Here is a 17,673-nt window from a genome sequence, read left to right on the forward strand (position 1 = left end):
CTGCTTCTGGCTCCCTGAGCACCCCAGGGCCCAGAGAGGAGCCGGCGCAGACCAGGGGCTCAGGGGCTCGCTATGCTCTCCACCCCGCCCCTGCTGCGTGCGTTTCTGGTTTGGCTCCCCATCACAGGCACGGGGGGCCAGGCAGGTGCCTCCTTTCTCCTGGGCCAGAAGAACATTCTGGCCACCAACGTGCCAAACTTGTCCGCAGCCATGTTCCGATTCACCTGTGCAGCATGGGTTCTTAATTTCAATTTGTTGCCCACACTGAAAAATAATTAGATTTCCTATAAAAATTGAATTTCCAGCTTCTCATGGAAAAGAGTTGGCAGCCATGGGCCCACTTATTCCTGCGTGACTACAAGAGAGTGGGACCCAGGAGGGGCATCACAGGGCGGGGCCTCTGCCGTGGCCCCGCCCTCACCACCCCCAGAGCCTGCCCCACCCGCCCTCTCCTGCCTGGCTCCCAGCAGCATCTGAGCGTACAGCCCCTCCCAAGCGCTGCACGCAACCTCACGTGCCATTGGCCCTGACAGCTGTGTCTCCTGGTGGCACACAGGGCTGGGCTTGCAGGCCAGCGGGACAAGCATGAGGAACAGAAACAGTGCTAGGAACACCCTGGGGCCCCCAGCACCGCAGCCCCCGAGGCCTGGGAAGCTGCCACCCCTGTGCCGCTGCCAGCCCAAACCCAGATGTGCCCCCTTGCCCAGAAGCCCGACTTGCCTCCCTGCAACTTAAGAGGACCAAGTTTTCATGTCCAGTTTCAGAGATGTTTTCTCTTTCCCAGGAACCAGAGCCAGGGACACGAGAACAGGGACATGGGGTGATGCTTCCACTGGGCTGGCCTGCAGCAGTGGGCTGGCTCGGGAGATTTCCCCGTGACCTTGGGAAGCACTCCCGCCCAGCCTCCGCCTCCCCACCACCACATGGCCCGGCATTCTTGAGCGCCAGTGAGAAATTGAGCCCATATCCTTCTGCTTGTTCGCAAGCCCTGGCAAGGCTTTAGTAAGTCCAGGCCAATTTCTGGATTAAATTAGAAAAGAAAAGAGGAAAAACATCTGAATCCTGGCACAGAGAGAAATCATTCATTAAAAAAACACAAACTGCTTAAGAACATACTGCACAGAGGATTGTTCTCATGCTAGCCGGGGTCAGAGGATGCAGCCTTGACTCGGAATGCGCAGAAGGCCCTTGGATCCATGTTTTCTATAGGCCCTAGGAGCCTATAGGAGCCCTCAGCAAATGAAATGATCTGGGGGCTCAGGAATTCTTCCAGAACATAAGCAGTTAACATAGCTTGGAGAGACTGTTCTGCTTGCCAAGAAATCTGTTCCTCCTGCTCTGGTGTTTTAAAATGGTTAAGATCAGCTCATGCTATCCTTTTAAAAGATAAAGGTAACCAAATAACCTCACAGATCCTTTGAACTGGCAAGACTAGGGTGGTGGGGGTGCTGGGGTCTGAACAGGAAAAGGGAAGAGCTCAGTGCAAGTGTGAGGCCCCTGTGGTGGCCTTTAGGAAAGGGCTGTTCCAGCTGCAAGGGATCAGAGGACTGAAGAAGGCAAGTCTGAGTGTGTCTGCTGGGGACTCCCCGCTTGTCAGGGACCATGCAATTCTCTGTAGAAGCTCAGAGTGTGTGGGAGGAGGTAATGCCTCCAGGTTAAAGATGAGGAAACCAAGTTCAGAGAAGGAAAGGAACTTTACCAGGCAGGTAAAAGCCAAGATTAGGACCCAGCTGCTTCTGACTCTACAGCTAGTGGCCATCCCATGCTCAATGCTCCCTAATACGTACATCCAGTTGCACGGATGGGGTGAAATGCAAATGCTAACTTAGGCGGGCCGAGGCCACACCTCAAGGTGGGCACTGAACAAGCAGAGCTCTTGACAGTCTTACAGCGTGTTATTGCTTTAGCACCAGACAGGGACTCTTTTCAGCTTTGTGGGCCACGTAGTCTCTGTCTCACCTACTCAACCTGTTGTTCTAGCACAAAAGTGGCCCCAGGCAATTCATAAATTAATGGGTGTGGCTATACTCCAGTAAGACGTTACATATAAAATGGTGAAGGGCCACATGGATGGCCCTTGGGTCATAGTTTGCCAACCCAGCTTTAGGCTTTCCAGTTTATCTTGAAAAATTCATATGAATTTTGCTTTAACTAAGTAATCTGTCCAAATTTATATTCATATAAAATTGATATTTTGGCCAGGCAAGGTGGCTCACACCTGTAATCCTAGCACTCTGGGAGGCCAAGGTATAGTTTGAGCTCAGGAGTTTGATACCAGCCTGAGCAAGAGTGAGACCTCATCTCTACAAACAACAGAAAAATCAGCCGGGCATGGTGGCTCATGCCTGTAGTCCCAGCTACTCGGGAGGCTGAGGCAGGAGGATCGCTTGAGCCCAGGAGTTTGAGGTTGCTGTGAGCTAGGCTGACGCCACGGCACTCACTCTAGCCCGGGCAACAGAGACTCTGTCTCTAAAATAAAATAAAAATGTTTTAAAAAAACTTGCCATCCACAAAAAGTGGCACTTCAGGAGGAGATGTCTCACACCTGTCTCGTGGTCTCCGTGGCCATGGCAGGCCTGAGAGTATGTGCTCCGTAGCAACGTGCCACCTAGCCCAGTGGTCTGACTCCCGTCTACAAGGAGTGCAGTCCACTAGGGGCTTATATAGGTGGCGCTAGGTCTCTCGGATCCTGAAATCCAAGCAACACAGGCTTAGGCTTCTCAGGGAAGAGTAGAATTGAAATTAATGCTTTAGTTAAATGCTATAAGCCACAATTTTCTTGATGTCTTGGCACGGGTAGATTTGACTTTAAAAAATGAGTACGTAAACAGGTTCCTTTAACAACGGTGCTAGTCTTCCCCTAAGGCATTTGTCCTGCCTCCCAGGTACCTGAGGAGGCACCTAGAGGAGAGTCACTGCCGGTGCCTGCTTCACAGCTGGGCTGTGTCCTAGCATGGCAGCGTGGCCACCAGGCACACACACTGCCACAGCATCTAGTTTGCAAGCAGAGACCAGCGGGGGCTGGCAGACCAAGTTCGAGAGAACGGGACAAACAGCTCCGCCCGGGGGCAGTGGCAGGGAGCGCAGCAGTGCCAGGCGTCCCCACTGGGAGCACTCGCTCCGGCAGGGAGCACTCTTCCAAGCAGGAGGGGTCAAACAGGAGAGCGGCTCCCCAGTGCGCGGCGGGCGGGGCAGAGGGGCGCCCTCCTCGCAGGGCCGGCCTGGGCCCTGGGCAGAGGCAGAGCCGAACGTGGCGGAGGGAGGCCCGCAGTGCAGGGAGGCCCGTGGTGGAGGACTGCCTGCGGGGACTGCCGGGGCCAGCAGGGCTGGAAGGCCACACACCTGCTCACACCTCTCCTTACAGCCCGCGCGGTGTGGGAGGGAGACCCCTCTGCCTTCCAGGGGGTGAGGAAGGGCTCTGGGCGGGGCCCTGGCCTCTCTGGCCAGGCTACAGGCCACCGGCCCGAGGAGACTGGGCCATCCCAGGGTTGCCAGCACCCTCGGGGCTGCCTACGCCGTATGAGAGCAGGAGCTCAGCGCCGAGGGCCTTGGAGGACGAGGCCACCGCCCGTGGCCTGCCCCACGCCCAGAACACGCCAGCCCTCTCAGACACAGCCCGCTTTGCCCGCAGCAAGCCGAGCATGGAGGCGCCTTCCGGCTGTGCCTCAGAGGTGTGTGGCCACAGGGCACATCCAGGGAGCAGGCTGGTCTGTCGGGCTGCAGCTTTGAGGACAGGGCTCAGGTTCCTGGATTTGCCTGTGGGCAGGGTCGGCGCTGGGGGGAGTGACCAGGGTGCTACGCTTAGAAGGGCCCGGGCTCGGGGCTTACCGCAATGCAGCTGCCACCTCGAGCTCTCCATCGTTTCGCCTCTGAGTGTGTTTTGTAAATGAAGTCCCACGGGACAATGGAGCACAGTCCCACCTCCCCAAGACAGGTTCTCAGCTGCCCCTGGAGGGGCAAGGAGGGCGGGGCAGGCATACATGCCCCATGGCATCTCAGGGCAGGGGTGGCGGTGCCATCCCACCCAGGGCTGGCAGCGAGTGGCATGTCTGGCAGGTGGCCAGCCAGCGCCACTTCTCAGCAGAGGCAAGCCTCTTCTGCACCCTGATTTGACTGAGTGACGCTGGTACAGAGACAGAGGGGGCCCTGGCCACCTGCCCTAGGCTGGAGCAGTGGACAGGTGGGAAGGGGATGTGCCTGGCTTGATGTCCCCAGAGCCCCGTGGCCAGGGCAGTGTGTACTTCCAGTAGTGGCTGGCAGCTGGCAGCCCCTGGTGGGTGTGCTCCCCATTGCCGGGGGCCTGGGGCATCTGTAAAGATCTGGCATGGTGAGAGGCCTGGACCTGAGGGGCAGTCCCTCAGCCAGCTCCGTGGGGTCCTCTCCTCCTCCTCCCAACCTTCCTTCGTCCAGCCCATGCTTGTCTTGAACTTCTGGCCAGCCTTGGGCACCCTCCAGGGATGAGCCATGAAATACAATTCACTCAATTTTGGTGATTCTGCACACAAGTTAAATGTTGTAATATTTGCATTTAAAACAAACGCTGCACAATTTAAAGATGAATGGTAAAATTCATGCTAATAACCTAAAATTCCAATTTTTCATTACTTAGGATGGCATTTAAAAGCAAATAAAAAGCCTCGACAAGTGGAGAGAGGGAGACTGAGGAAGAAAACAACAGGCTTTCTATGCACCTTCTGCATCACTGCTTCCTGCTTCTAGAGCAAGAGACCCCCACTTGCACTGTGCACGGGCCCCACCTGCAGGCCAGCCCCCCCCCTCCCGTGCTGTCCCCATGGTTCTCGCCTGGCCAGACGTGGCCTCACAGAAGCAATCTGGCCCTGCAAGCTCTCCCTCCACCTTCCGTGCACGCCGGGAGACACTGAGTGTGGCTGCCGGACAGGGGCAGGGCTGGGGTGAGGCTGGGGTGCTGCTGTGCAGAGCAGAGCTGCAGACCCACTTCTGGGGGGCAGAAGTGTCACCCCCATCACCCAGGGGAGAAGGCAGGAGGGAAAGGCTGCAGGATCTGACCATGCATGAAAATGTAAGCCACCAAAAACTGTCACAAGCAGAACAAAAGCCAAACAGCAAAACTGGGGCAAAAAATTTCTCACACATATGGCAGGCAGAAAGTTAACCTATTTGAATGTACAGACTCTTCAGATTAAAAAGAAAGAAACTAAAATTCCAGTAGAATAAGGGGCACGAAGAGGCCAATCACAAAAAATAAAATCATCTATTTTAAAATACATATCCTTAAAATGCAACCTCACACCATGAAGTAAACATAAATTACAACAAAAAACTATTAAATCACCACAGCTACAAAGGACTCAGTGTTGTGAAGAGGTGTGGAGACTGACTGTTGCCCCGCGGAGCACGAACAGGTGAAACCATAACAGAGAATGTTCTAGCACAGAAAGCTTTTGAAATGTGCATATCTGTTGACCAGGGACTCCACTTTTAGAAACTCAATTTGAGGAAATAATTAAGGATGTGTGATAAATTCAGCCATAAGTATATGACACAGTCAGTGGCAACTCTGACTTCTAATAGGAAATAAGTTTTGTTATACAAATATGTCTCATAAATAGTAAGTTACATAAAAAATCTTCCAGAGTCATATGGTGCAATATTATGCAGTCATTAAAACCAGGTAGTAGATAATTGCTGGGAGAAAACATTTATATACCTACATGAAATATTCCACTGTAAATAATATATTGTCTGTATTAAATATAGAATATTTAAATAAACAAAAAAATGCTGCTTTTCTAGATTTGAGGAGGAAAAGAAGGAAAGCGGCCCCTGCAGAGGGTGTGGGATGGGCTGTTGGGGTGTGGGTCTGAATACGGGGAGGGGCTCGCTGTGCGCTGGCGGCTGTCATGAGGTGCTCAGCAAACATTTCCAATCCTTCTCCCCTCCAGCGGGTCTGAGAGGAAGAGATGTGCAGATTGATTGATTTCCATTTTCCTATGAAAAAGGGGAATAAAGTGTCTCCGGCAGTTTCCCATTGTCCTTAGAGCTATGTCCATTCCCTCTCCACATCAGGAAGCCCACAGGGACTAGCTTTACCCACCTTCCTTAGCACACTGGCCTTTGCTCATTTCTTCAAATGTGCCAACCCCATTCCTGCCTCAGGGCCTTTGCACGGCCCATCCCCTGGGCCCGGAACACTCTACTCCATCTCTTCCCACAGCCTTCCATTATCACTCAAGTCTCAGCTCAAGTGCTTCTCCTGCACACCGACGTCCCCTGACCATCTTCCTTCTCTATCTCACAGCTGCTTTGTTGCTTTCATTGCATTCATCATGATCTGAAGTTAGCCCATTTGTTTTTCGCTTGAACACTGTGTACCCTCGCCAGAGTGCAAGCCCTGGTAGCTGGGGCTCTGCCTGTCCTGCCTGCTGCTGCAGCGCCTGCCTGACACACAGTAGGCGCCAGCCAACCTCTGCGTCCAGTGGGCAGGCCCGGCGTGTGGCGCAGAGCCAGGCAGGCTGGGCTGCGGCAGCCAGAGAGGCCGAGTGTGCGTCCTCGCTCACGCCACAGCCCAGGCGGGCGGCGGCCCTATCCTGGTGGTCGTGCACTTACTGGGACATGTGGCTTCCAAAGCTACTGCGGCGGGGAGAGGCAGATGGATGGGACACATTTAACTGCTTCGGCCAACAGGTGACTCAGAGCACTTCCCTTCACACAAACCACTAGGCAGAACTAACCACACAGCCACAAACTAGCTGCAAGGGAGGCTGGAGGTTAGAGAACATACACCTGGATATTTGGTGACCCTGAACTGTCTGTGGCACACCGGGGTGCCATCACCCCGCCAGCTCTGCCTGAGGAGATCCCCGAGGCAGTCCTGCAGCAGAAATTGCCCTGCACGAGAGGCAAACGGCAGCAGAGAGCTGCCAGGCTGAAGCCCTGCCTCCACCCAGCCCCTTGCCTGCCTCTGCCACACCTGCACGCCCTGCGTCCCTGCCCCTGGGAGCCCCACCAGACTCTCCACCCGGGGCTCAATGGCCTTCCAGGGGACGGGGACAGGCTGTGCCTGCCACTCTTTATGTCCAGTTCAATGGGCAGTTTGCCACCAGGGCCGGCTCCCGAGCCCTGCGCACTGGACACGCTGCCAGCCAGCCCCATGTGCTCCACAGCCGAGCAAGCCCCTCACCGGGCACCCAGCCCTGCCGGCCGCCACCACCTCTGTCCTCCTGCTGTTGCTTTGCTCCAGTCCAGAGAAGCCCCACGACCAGCTGTGAACTTACAAGAGGAATGTAACGAGCTACTGGCTACTTTGAGGGCCATTTGGGGGTACGGCTGAAGGTGCCCACACCCAGGGACTGCCTGTGCCACCACAGTGGCCAAGTTCAGAGACAGGGCACTGAGGACAGCCGGCTGTACACAGACCTCACTGCAGCGTCCTACACGGCAGCCACCAGCCACACTGTGATTCATATCTAAGTGCAAATTAATTAAAATAAAATACCCATTAGGATGGCTCCTATCAAAAAAAAAAATAACAAGTGTTATGAGGACATGGAGAAACTGGAACCCTGTGCACTGCTGGTGACAATGTAAAGCAAGTAGTGCAGCTGCTGTGGGAACCGTGTGGAAGTTCCTCAAAAAAATTAAAAAGAGAATCACTGTACGATCTAGCAGTTCCACTTGTGGGTGGACAGGATGGAGGCAGGGTCTAGAACGGGCATTTACACGCCATGTTCATAGCAGCACTACTCACAGTAGCCAAAAAGTAGAAGCAGCCCGTGCCCATTGGTAAAAGACCAGACAAGCAAGATGTGGTCTGTCCACACAATGGAATATTAGTCAGCCTTAAAAAGGAAGGAAATTCTGGCACATACTCCAACACAGATGAGGACATTACGCAATGAGCCAGATACAAAAGGACAGACACTATATGGTTCCACTCACACAAGGTACCCAGAGTGGTCAATATAGTGACTGACAGTAGACTGGTGGCTGCCAGGGGCTGGGGGCGAGGAATAGGAGTTAGCATTTAATGGGGACAGAGTTTCAACATAACAGGAAGCAAAGGGTTCTATGGATCGAGGGTGGTGACGGCTGCACAGGGGTGTCCCTATACTAATGCCACTCAGCAGTACACTTAAACACAGTGAAGATAGTAACTTTTATGTTCTGCATAGTTTACAATTAAAATTTTTTAATTAAAATAAAAATTATATTAGATAAAACAACAAATTAAATTAAAACTTCAGGTCTTCAATTGCACCAGCTGTATTTCAAGTGCTCAATAGCCAGCATGGCTAGTGACTACCACATTGGACAGGGCAAATGAGAGCATTTCCATTGTTGCAGAAAGCTCTGTTGGACAGCAATGTTCTAGAAGGTCATCCTTTCTCAAACACCCCCTCTTGCTCAATATCCCTCTTCCCCAAGGCCACCAAAGGATCCCGCATGCCTCAGATCAGTCCCTGGGACTTTCTTCTGGGTGTGCACACACTCTCAGTGAGGACACAGGGTAATACCTGTCAGGGCAGCACCACGCTCCAAGCACGGCTGTGCCCGATCTTCCTTGCCCATGCTGCACTCTTGTGGCGCCAGGTGGCACTCAGTTCAGAGGCAGAGACACCCAGCTGCCCACTGGTCTCCCAGGCCCCAGGCCCCTCTGCACGGCTCTCTGACTCTGCAGGGCACACAGCTGTGCCTGGGACAAGCACACATTCAACAACTGTTGGCCGAATAAATAACCACATATCTGCGAGACAGGGAAAAAAGACATGGCCCAGATACTCTTTCTCAATTCCTCAGGTTTATCTCCTAAAATCCTTTTTTTGTTATGATAAAGTTAATTTTGATTTAAGAATTTTCATATTTTTCATGCTTTTCTAGAATAACCATCCCATTATCCAAAATGGGGGTATAGTTGGATCACAAGCATTTGAAAGAATGAATTTAAGTTAGATGGCAAAACCAAGAGAAAATTCTAGACTTTCTCCAACCAGCTCTCTGTGGCAGAGAGACCCTCCATACCACACCAGGGAAAAGGCCTCCTGAAGAACTCTCCATGGACACCCCAACTCCACTCAGAGTTTTTGGTGGACTTCTCAAAAATGATTCCTATATGCTATCACTAAATTAAATATTGTCACTGTCAAGATAACAAAACCATATTTTATTTCAGACGGAAAACATGTTCACTATATTTAGAGACTGAAAAGCAACTTCACCTTTATTATCTCATTTAATCCTCACAACAATCCCCAAGATGGAAATTATTGACCCATTATAAAGATGAGAAGACCAAGGCTCAGAGGATGGAAGCCATGTTCCCAATGACACACCTGGAAAAGGTGAGGCCGAGAATGGACCTGGGACTAATTCCAAGCCCAGTTCTTTTCTGCACTGGGTTGGAAGGCAAGATAACGCTTGGGGAAGGGATATTCTGCACTTGATCTTAGCCGAAAGGCTGTGATTCGACAGAAGACATATTCTGAAGGCAGACAAGATCTACCATCCCACAGACTTAGTGTGACGATTCCCTAGGGTAATTTAGCATGGCAAGTGCCTCGCATGGACCTGACACATAGACACATATTAGGGGCTCAATAAATGCATCCATTATGGTTTTATTGTTATTATTGCATTAAAGGTACATTTCAAAAATGAGATGAGAATGAGTGTTATGATACTCTCCAAAATAAAATGCATTCTGCAAGTGCAGTGGCCTTTGGCCCACTTTGCAGATGAGAAGGCTGCCATCCAGAGGGCTCGTGGACTCATCCAAAGTAGGGCAAGGGGAAGGTGACGTCCCAGGCAGGACTCTCTCGCTGTCCAGCGGTCAGCTCACTCACAGCCTCCCGCTTGCCCTGATGTGTCTTTTCACTTTGTTCCCAGGCTCACCACTTGGCCCAGAAAGCAGAGTTGAGCAACAGGCCATGAGCAGACCTCTGTACCCCTAGCTGCCACCTCCTGCCAGAGCCCTGCAGGACCTCGTTTATCTGTGAGCTTCGATGTGTAGCCCCGTGGCTTCTACTCCACTGCCAGCCCTCCCTAAGCCTTGGCTTCCTCCCACTAATGCTGCTCCACCTACCACATCTACCTTCCCACCACACCTGGACCTCCCTCCCAGCCCTTCTGCTCCCCGCAGAGCTATGCTGCGCAAGCCCTGTCCCCCGGGGAGCCTGCATTTTGAAGGGTGGATGGCCCACGTCCTCACAGTAGGTCTGCCTGAGCAAGGCACAGAGAGGGGACAGGTCTCCACTCCGAGCAGGACAGGCGCTGGCATGCACCCATGACCCGGCACTATCCAGCACCCTTGTACCTCCTGCCCAGGATGAGGTCTCTGGAATGCAGAGGGGCGATCCTTTAATTCCCTAGCAGTAGCTAGGCAAGGGGCAATGGCCAGGAAGATTGAGGCGACACAAAGACTTGCAGGGAGAAAGGGATTCCCTCTTTCGTTTCAACGAGAAGCCCTGGATTGGTGTTGTCTGTCCTTCCCACTCTAACACACACTGATCTCCCTTTTAACAGAAAGCAGGCTGCGGTTCCGAGCCAGCGAAAGGCAGGGGTTGAATGACATCATTCTGTGTTTTACTTTTAGGTCACTTTTTACATAAAGTGAGGTTTCCTTTTTAAATAATTTTATCTTTTAAAAATGTCAAACATCAAAAAAACAAAACAAAACAAAACAAAACCCTGGTGCACAAATGACTGGAGTCTGTGAAAAATGGCCTCAGAGTGTGAACAGCCTGGGCCAGGCAGCAGCGCCCACCCTGCGGACGGGGAAGCCGAGGCTCGGCGAGGCCGGTGGGCGGCCGCTCTCCTCGCCTGTGGCCAGAGCGCCTCGTCGCGGCCACGCCACAGCTAACGGAGACCAGCAGGGCCCCCCGAGGCCCGCCCCGGCCCTGGCCCACTTACGATGTTCATGAGCGTGAGCAGGTACTTCTGCACGTGCTCCTTGCCGTGGAACTGCACCACGGAGTCGTCCACGCCCAGCAGGACCTCGATGTTGTAGTCGTCGTCGGCAGCGTGCCTGCGTGCCCGCAGCCGCGAGCTGTCGACGCGCTCCTGGAGGACGCCCAGGGCTCGGCCGAGGCTGTCCAGGCTGGCAAGGGCGTCCCCTAGAAGGAGAGGACACTGTCTTCAGCAGCAGCCGGCTCCCAGGGACATCACAGTGGCACAAAACCCCACTCGGATGCAACTCAGCACCAGCCAGGCACCAGCTCAGCCATAATCTCATTTAAAATTCGAGCACCCTGAACCAAGGGCAGCGTTGTCCCCATTTTACAGAACAACGAAATGAGGTCCAAACAGGGGCGGTAGTGACTTGCCAAGTTGTCTCAGACTCAGTGCTCAAACCAACAGCTCCGTGGCTTCTAGGCCAGCTCTTCCCCCAAGCCCTGGCGGCACCTCCAGCCACAGCAGAGGCCACGGTGCCCTCGGCACGATGGAACAGGCCTGCTGAGACCGGAGACACTCAGCCCAGCATGGCAGTGGGCCTTGCGCAGCCCGGGGCTGGCCCCCAGCCACAGAGAGGCCGGAAGAGTGGCCTGCACAGCCGCATGGGCGTGGGCAGAGCCAGCGCCTCACACCCATCCACGCTGCCTGCTCCCAAAGGCTCTCCTCGTGCCGAAGCACCAGTGTCCCAGGTGTCCCTGCCCTGCTACAGCGGGGGCCGAGGCCCAGCCTGGGCCCGCCTCCCAGAACGTTCTGCTCAGCCCTCCACTGAAGCACAGCCCGTCATCCTGGCCAGGTCCACGCCCTCCCTCCTGGGCCAGGACTTTCTGTTTGCCCTCCCCAGGTGAACTGCACCCTCCCTGGTCCGAGCTGTGCAGGGACCAAGGTCAGCCCCTCCTGTGACCCCTCGCCACAGCCGGCGGGCAGCACTGACCTCTTGCGGCACAGGCTCTGCACTGGCCGCGTGGGGCAGCCACACGGGGGCCCCGGGCTCAGGCCGTCCTCCCTGCCATCGGCACAGCTGCGCTTCTGTCTCTGCGCCGCTCCCACTGTGCCCGCAGCCCTGTGGACCAGAGCTCCAGTTCCCAGCCCTCCCCCAGCCCGCCCCTCAAGGTCGCCTTCAGCATCAGTGGTGGCCCCAGACCCCACTGCCCACCGCCTGCTAAGTCCCGATGCAAAAGCGTCCGGAAGTTGCACTGAGCTCCGCGCCCAGCCCAGGACCCCAGCCCGGGCTACTGCTTCTCCATGACATTCCCTAGGCTGGCCTTCCTGGCTTGGGAAGGACGCAGGCCCACAGGTCGTCCAGACACCGACCACTCACGCGGCAGAGGCCACGCCGAGGCCCACGCAGCTGAGGGTGGAACCAAGAGCTCAGCTCCACTGTCTGTAGCCCTGCAGCACCCCTCCACAGTCTTCCCACTCTTCCTCAAAGCCTCGTGTCTCCGGCCTCCTCTAGACAGGGACAGGCACTCCCTCCATGTCAGGGGACCCCCGACAGGCCCTGGGGGCGGAGCCAGGCCTCTGAAGGCAGCATGGCTGCTCAGGGACAAGTGGGGTGGCCTGCCACCGCCAGTCCTGGTGCACACCTCCTTACGCAGTGCTGACAGCGGGTCTCTCCAGCGTAAATTGCCGTCCCCATTTTATAGATGGGGAGACTGATGGAACCCCAGCATGGCCAATTTCAGCCAGGAGCTCCTCCCCACACCCTACTTTCTATCCCAGACAAGACTGTTAAGCTTCGGACGAGCCTGCAACCTGGCTGGGGCGAGATGAGACCAGGAGGGACAGTGGAGGTGCGAGGCAGAGGAGAGGCTCAGACAGGAAAGAAGAGCACACAGGCCAGGGCTGAGCACTGCTGGGGTGCCTGTGCCTTCTGGGGTCCCTGTCCCCTCAGCTCTGCAGGCCCGTGTGTCGCCCTAATGCACACGCACGCACACATGTACACACACGCACACACATCATGCGCACACATGCGCAAGCAGGGGCTGCCCCAGGACGCTCTGGGCCAGGGCCCGGCCAGCAGCCCTGCGGGCACTGCTCATGCGGAGCTGATCGGCCCGCCCTGCTGCCTGGAGAGGACTCAGGCCATTCCTGCCATTCCAGAGGAAACGCCAGCAACTTAGACCTGACGGGGGTTGAGGAATTGCCACTCGATCTTTATACATTTATTTCTTTGCATTTCCAATGAGCAGAGACAGCTCACCTTCAGAGCCACCTTGGGAAGCAGGAAGATGGCAGTTCCTGTGGGAGCGCGTCTCCCTGGGGAAGAGGCTGGACGGTGCCCGCCGCCCTCGTCAGTCTAGGGGTCACCCCCGGCAGCCCCAGAGCGAAGGCAGAACACAGAGGTGCCTGTGAGGGCCATGGTGTGTTTAAAAAATTCCCTATTTGGTTGATAGTATTTGAAAACTGAGAGATTTCACATTTTAAAAAAATCTAGAACATCCAGCTTCTCTTGAGGAATTAGGCGATGGGGTCCCTGAGGGGAGCACCAGGTCGTGCTTCACGGCCATACCCGGAGACAGGACACACAGGGCTTGAGTCACCAGGCCGCCTGCCTGCCACCCTCAGTGCCCTCCTGGCCCCCAAAAGGCATCAGAGTGTGCCCTCCTGGCCGACCCTGGAGTCCTTGCCCGGCAACATTCCCCACAGGAGGGCTTGGGGCAGCCAGCAGGCCTGTGCTGGGCTGGGGCATGTCTTGAAGAGGCTTATACCAAGCAAGCATTTTTAACTAAATGTATGTTACAGGCCCATTAAAACAGCAACATTTTCTAAAGATGCTTTAGAAATGTCAATTTCAACTCCAGCAGAATTATCACTACTGCTGTTGTTATTTTAATCATGATCATTTTGGGGGATGCCACAGACATTACATTCTAGAACACTCCCTCTCTGCCAAGGCCCAGCCCCTGTAGAGATGTCCCAAAGCCCACAGGCAAAGTGGATGAGAGGAAGACAGGGCCTGTTGGGTCACCTGGTGGGTGATAGCCTTGCCCCAAGTCTGGCCCCTGGAAGCTTCAGTCTTGCTCAGGACACAGGGAGCAGACCCAAGGTCAGTGGAGTCTGCCCAGCCCCCAGGCCTGGGGCTACACAGCCTTGGCCCTGCCACCCTCCCACCCTTCTCTGTCCCAGCAGGACCTGGCAGCCAGGCTGATGTCTCACCTTGTCAATCACTGGCCACTTCAGTCTTCTCCACAATGGGCTTAACCCTGAAGCCCAGGCCGTGGAGAGACCCTGACCACACTCTGCTCCTAGCAGGCCTGTTCCCCAAATAGACCCTTGCTACAGGGAGCTCTGGCCAGTGGCTCAGTCCTGGGTTGGCTTCATAGTCATCCCCTTGGCGTCACCTTGGCCTTGGGCTTTGCCCACCTGCACTGGGTTGCCCCCTTAGTCCCCCCAAGGCCAGGAGTAGGCTATTTGCTCTCTCTCCCCTGCTCCCCCAGGAGCTCCTGCATTCTTGTGCCTGGCCATGCTGAGCCACAGTGACCAGAGCTCCTATGGCCTTTGCTCCATGGTCTTTAATGCACCAGGCCAGAGTAACGAGCTGCCAGTGCCGCCCATCTCCTGCAGAGGCGGGAGGACGCTGCCCCTGGTCTACTCGCCTCTGTGTGCAGCCCCCCACAGGATGCTGCTGGTCTCCCTGGGGTGGCTGATCAGCTGGGACCCCAGCAATCATGTCCAGGTGGGCTGCAGCTCCCCTAAGGGGAGGCGTCTGTAGCAGGATCCTATCTTTGAAATGAGTAACCAAAGGGTTTTCAATTTCCTGGCATTCCCTGCGCTCAGGGCCCCTTCTGGATGGCAGCTGAGATGTTTTTGTTCAGGTCTTGGCCCAAGGATGACATAGCAGGAAGCAGATCTGAGAGCCATTCTGAGTTTTAGAGTCGAGAATGGAACGAAAAGGCTCCCTCAGAGAGTTGGTCAACAGCCTGGGGAAAGGACAGAATGAGGGGAAGCAGAATTATGGTCCAGGGAATCCTGAAGCAACTGCCTTCGGGGGAGCGGACAGGTCGCAGGGTCCAACCCACCCACAGTCCCAGAGAGCAAGGGGTGCCCGCGGCCGAGGGCTGCACCTGCCGGTGTCCTAGGAGTGGCCCATGGCGTCTGAGTCTTGGGGACAGGGACGAGCGCACAGCCCTTTGCAGCGACAAGCTGCGCCCTCCCCAGCCCCGCAAGCAGCCCTGCAGCCCCACAGTAAGGAGGAGGGTCCTCGCTGTCCTCATCACCACCCATCTCGCCTCAAGAAACAAGGAGCAGAAAGGCTAAGTGACCTGGCCAGGCCGCGCGGCGGGAGGAGGAGTGCGGACCTGAGCCGGCCGTCGGAGCGCCTCCTGTCCTTCCCCCTCCGAGGGCTGACGTGGGGAGCCGCATGGTGGGCACGTGCGCTTAGTCTGGGGAAGAGGAGACCGCGGCCTGCGTCTGCACGCCCAGCGCCAGGCAGGCCGGCTCTCGGGGCCCTGGGCGAGCCCATGCCCGGTGCCCTTGCTGGCTGCCTGGGCCTGGGCCACCGCTTCTGCTGCCGCTGTTGCTCCTGCCCGAATTCACCCCACAACCAGGCGCCACGGGAGCCCCTCAAAAGGCCCAGAGGGAAGGGAACTCCACGCCCCCACACTGCAGCTCCGGGAAGACTGAGGGCGCACACCCCACCCGCCTGCCCAGCCCTCAGCCACGCGGCTTGGCGGGCAGGGCCGCCCTGAGAAGCTGCCCCCTCCGCGGAGTGGCCGCCCTCGCCCTTCTCACCCTTGGCTGCCAGCGGAGTGCCAGCTCCTCGGGCACAGCATTCTGGTTCCGTCCGGAATCGAATAGCCCCTCACCCACCCCTGCCCGCTGGAGCCTGTCCTCGCCCTCTCTGCGCACGTGCAGCTGTCTCCTCCGGGAAGGAGCCTGTGCAGCAGCTGCCTCCCCACCTTTGACAGTGCCCCTGGAGACAGGGCCCTGGGGTCAGACGTGCCTTGGTTTCCCCACTGCCCCACAGCTGTGCGGGCTAGAAGAGGTGCTATGGGAGCTCCAGCTCCACAGAGAGAAGTTGGGGCCTCTTGGGAGCTGAGAGCTGGGCTAGAAGGAGGGGCCGGGGAGCTGGGGCCAGGAAGGCCAAACCGGGCTGGGGGCAGAAAGGGGACAGGAGCAGAAGAGTGGTAACAGGCAGAGGAGCAGGAGGTGGAACAAAACCCAGCTGTAAATTATCGCAAGAGGCGTAGCTAAAACTAATGGGGAGAAACAGCGTGTACCCCATAATTGCCAACAGAAAGAAACCAGGCACTGTAAGGCTCATGAGATCAAATATAACCCCCAGGCGTGCTAGGGCACAGACTGATACAACAAACAGTTCATCAAGAACACTTTGATCATCTTAGAATGGTTTGTCTATGCAGGGGGAAAAGAGAAGAAAGGGAGAAGTCAGGGAAATAAATGGCTTTTGTTTGTATTAATGTTGTTAGGACAACTGGTTAGGAGGAAGAGATCAAACTCTGACCTCACACCTTGAGCAAAAACAAATTCCAGGTAGATGGATGACTAAAATGAAGTCATGGAAGTACTAGAAGAAAATATAACTAAATACCTTTCTTTTTTTTCTTTTTGAAATGGAGTCTCACTGTGTCACCCAGGGTAGAGTGCAGTGGCGTCATCATAGCTCACTGCAACCTTGGAGTCCTGGGCTCAAGCGATCCTCCTGCCTCAGCCTCCAAGAGTAGCTGGGACTGCCTGCGAGCTCCACCATGCCTGGCTAATTTTTCTATTTTTAGTAGAGATGGGGTCTCACTCTTGCTCAGGCTGGTCTTGGACTCCTGAGCTCAAGGGATCCTCAGGCCTCAGCCTCCCAGAGTGTAGGATTGCAGGCGTGAGCCACCACGCCCGGCCCTAAATGCTTTTTTATGATCTCGCTATTGGGCAGGCTTTGGGTTCCAAAATAGTGCTTTTTCCCAGGCCCCTCCTTGGCTGCCCCATGCCCTGTGAGCAGTTCCCTCTATGTCTCTGCCGGCTGAGCGTGAGGGTGGACGGGCACACTCGCTAGGCTAGTGTGGGCATGAGTTGACGGGCACACAGACCTTGCATACAGACAGGGTGCCATGCTGCTGCCCCAGCCCGTCAGCCGTGTGGAAGGGGCAAATCGCTTTCCCTCCCAGTGCTAAGGAGTCCCCAGGTGCGAGTCCTCACACTGCCCTGCAGAGCAGGGACCGCCCTGTGGCCCAGGGAAGGCGCGGTGGCTCAGGGAGCCGGAGCAAGGCCAGACGCGTGCCAGCCTGGGCTGCCAGCCTGGGCTCCCAGCCTCGGCTCCCAGCCTCACTGCTCAGCTCCACAGAGCCGCCGGCCTGCCCAGGAGGGCCACAGCCCGCCAGCTGCCTCTCAGGCCACGCTGGGACCCCACCCAGGGGAGGTCACCTGGAGGAGGGTCATTCCCTCCACTTGTTAGCTACCTAGAGGCAATCACGCTGTGACTGCGCACTCCCCTAAAGACGATCATCAAGACAAAACATGTTTCCGTGGAGGCGTGACCCGGGCACAGCAGAAAGCCCCGTCTGGGAGCGGCAGGCTCGGCCCCACAGGGGCCGTCAGCACAGAGCCCACTGGTGAGCTTTATTAAAAGAAGCTCATTATGACTATTTCATCCCAGCCTTTTAAAGCTTTATTACCAAATCTGAATTAATTTCTGCAATTCCAGCAGCCGCTGTGCATCCAATGCCATTTTTATGGCCGACGTGGGATGGAGGAGTGGCGAGGAGCTCCCGGCCGGGCCCGGCAGTCAGGGCCGCA

At 55.8% G+C, this 17,673-nt stretch overlaps 1 protein-coding gene across 3 annotated transcripts in view; it reads right to left on the reverse strand.

The window, feature by feature from the left end:
* Positions 1 to 17,673, reverse strand: part of ADAMTS2 (ADAM metallopeptidase with thrombospondin type 1 motif 2) — a 216,363-nt gene that overhangs the window by 77,354 nt on the left and 121,336 nt on the right. For all 3 annotated transcript variants that reach the window (XM_012789959.3, XM_075993718.1, XM_012789958.3), the window contains exon 4: positions 10,888 to 11,090. In XM_012789959.3, the coding sequence (XP_012645413.2) occupies positions 10,888 to 11,090 (203 nt within the window). The remainder of the gene's footprint in view (positions 1 to 10,887; positions 11,091 to 17,673) is intronic.

Source organism: Microcebus murinus, chromosome 17 (assembly GCF_040939455.1).
Source record: "Microcebus murinus isolate Inina chromosome 17, M.murinus_Inina_mat1.0, whole genome shotgun sequence".
Taxonomy (NCBI): Eukaryota; Metazoa; Chordata; class Mammalia; order Primates; family Cheirogaleidae; genus Microcebus; species Microcebus murinus.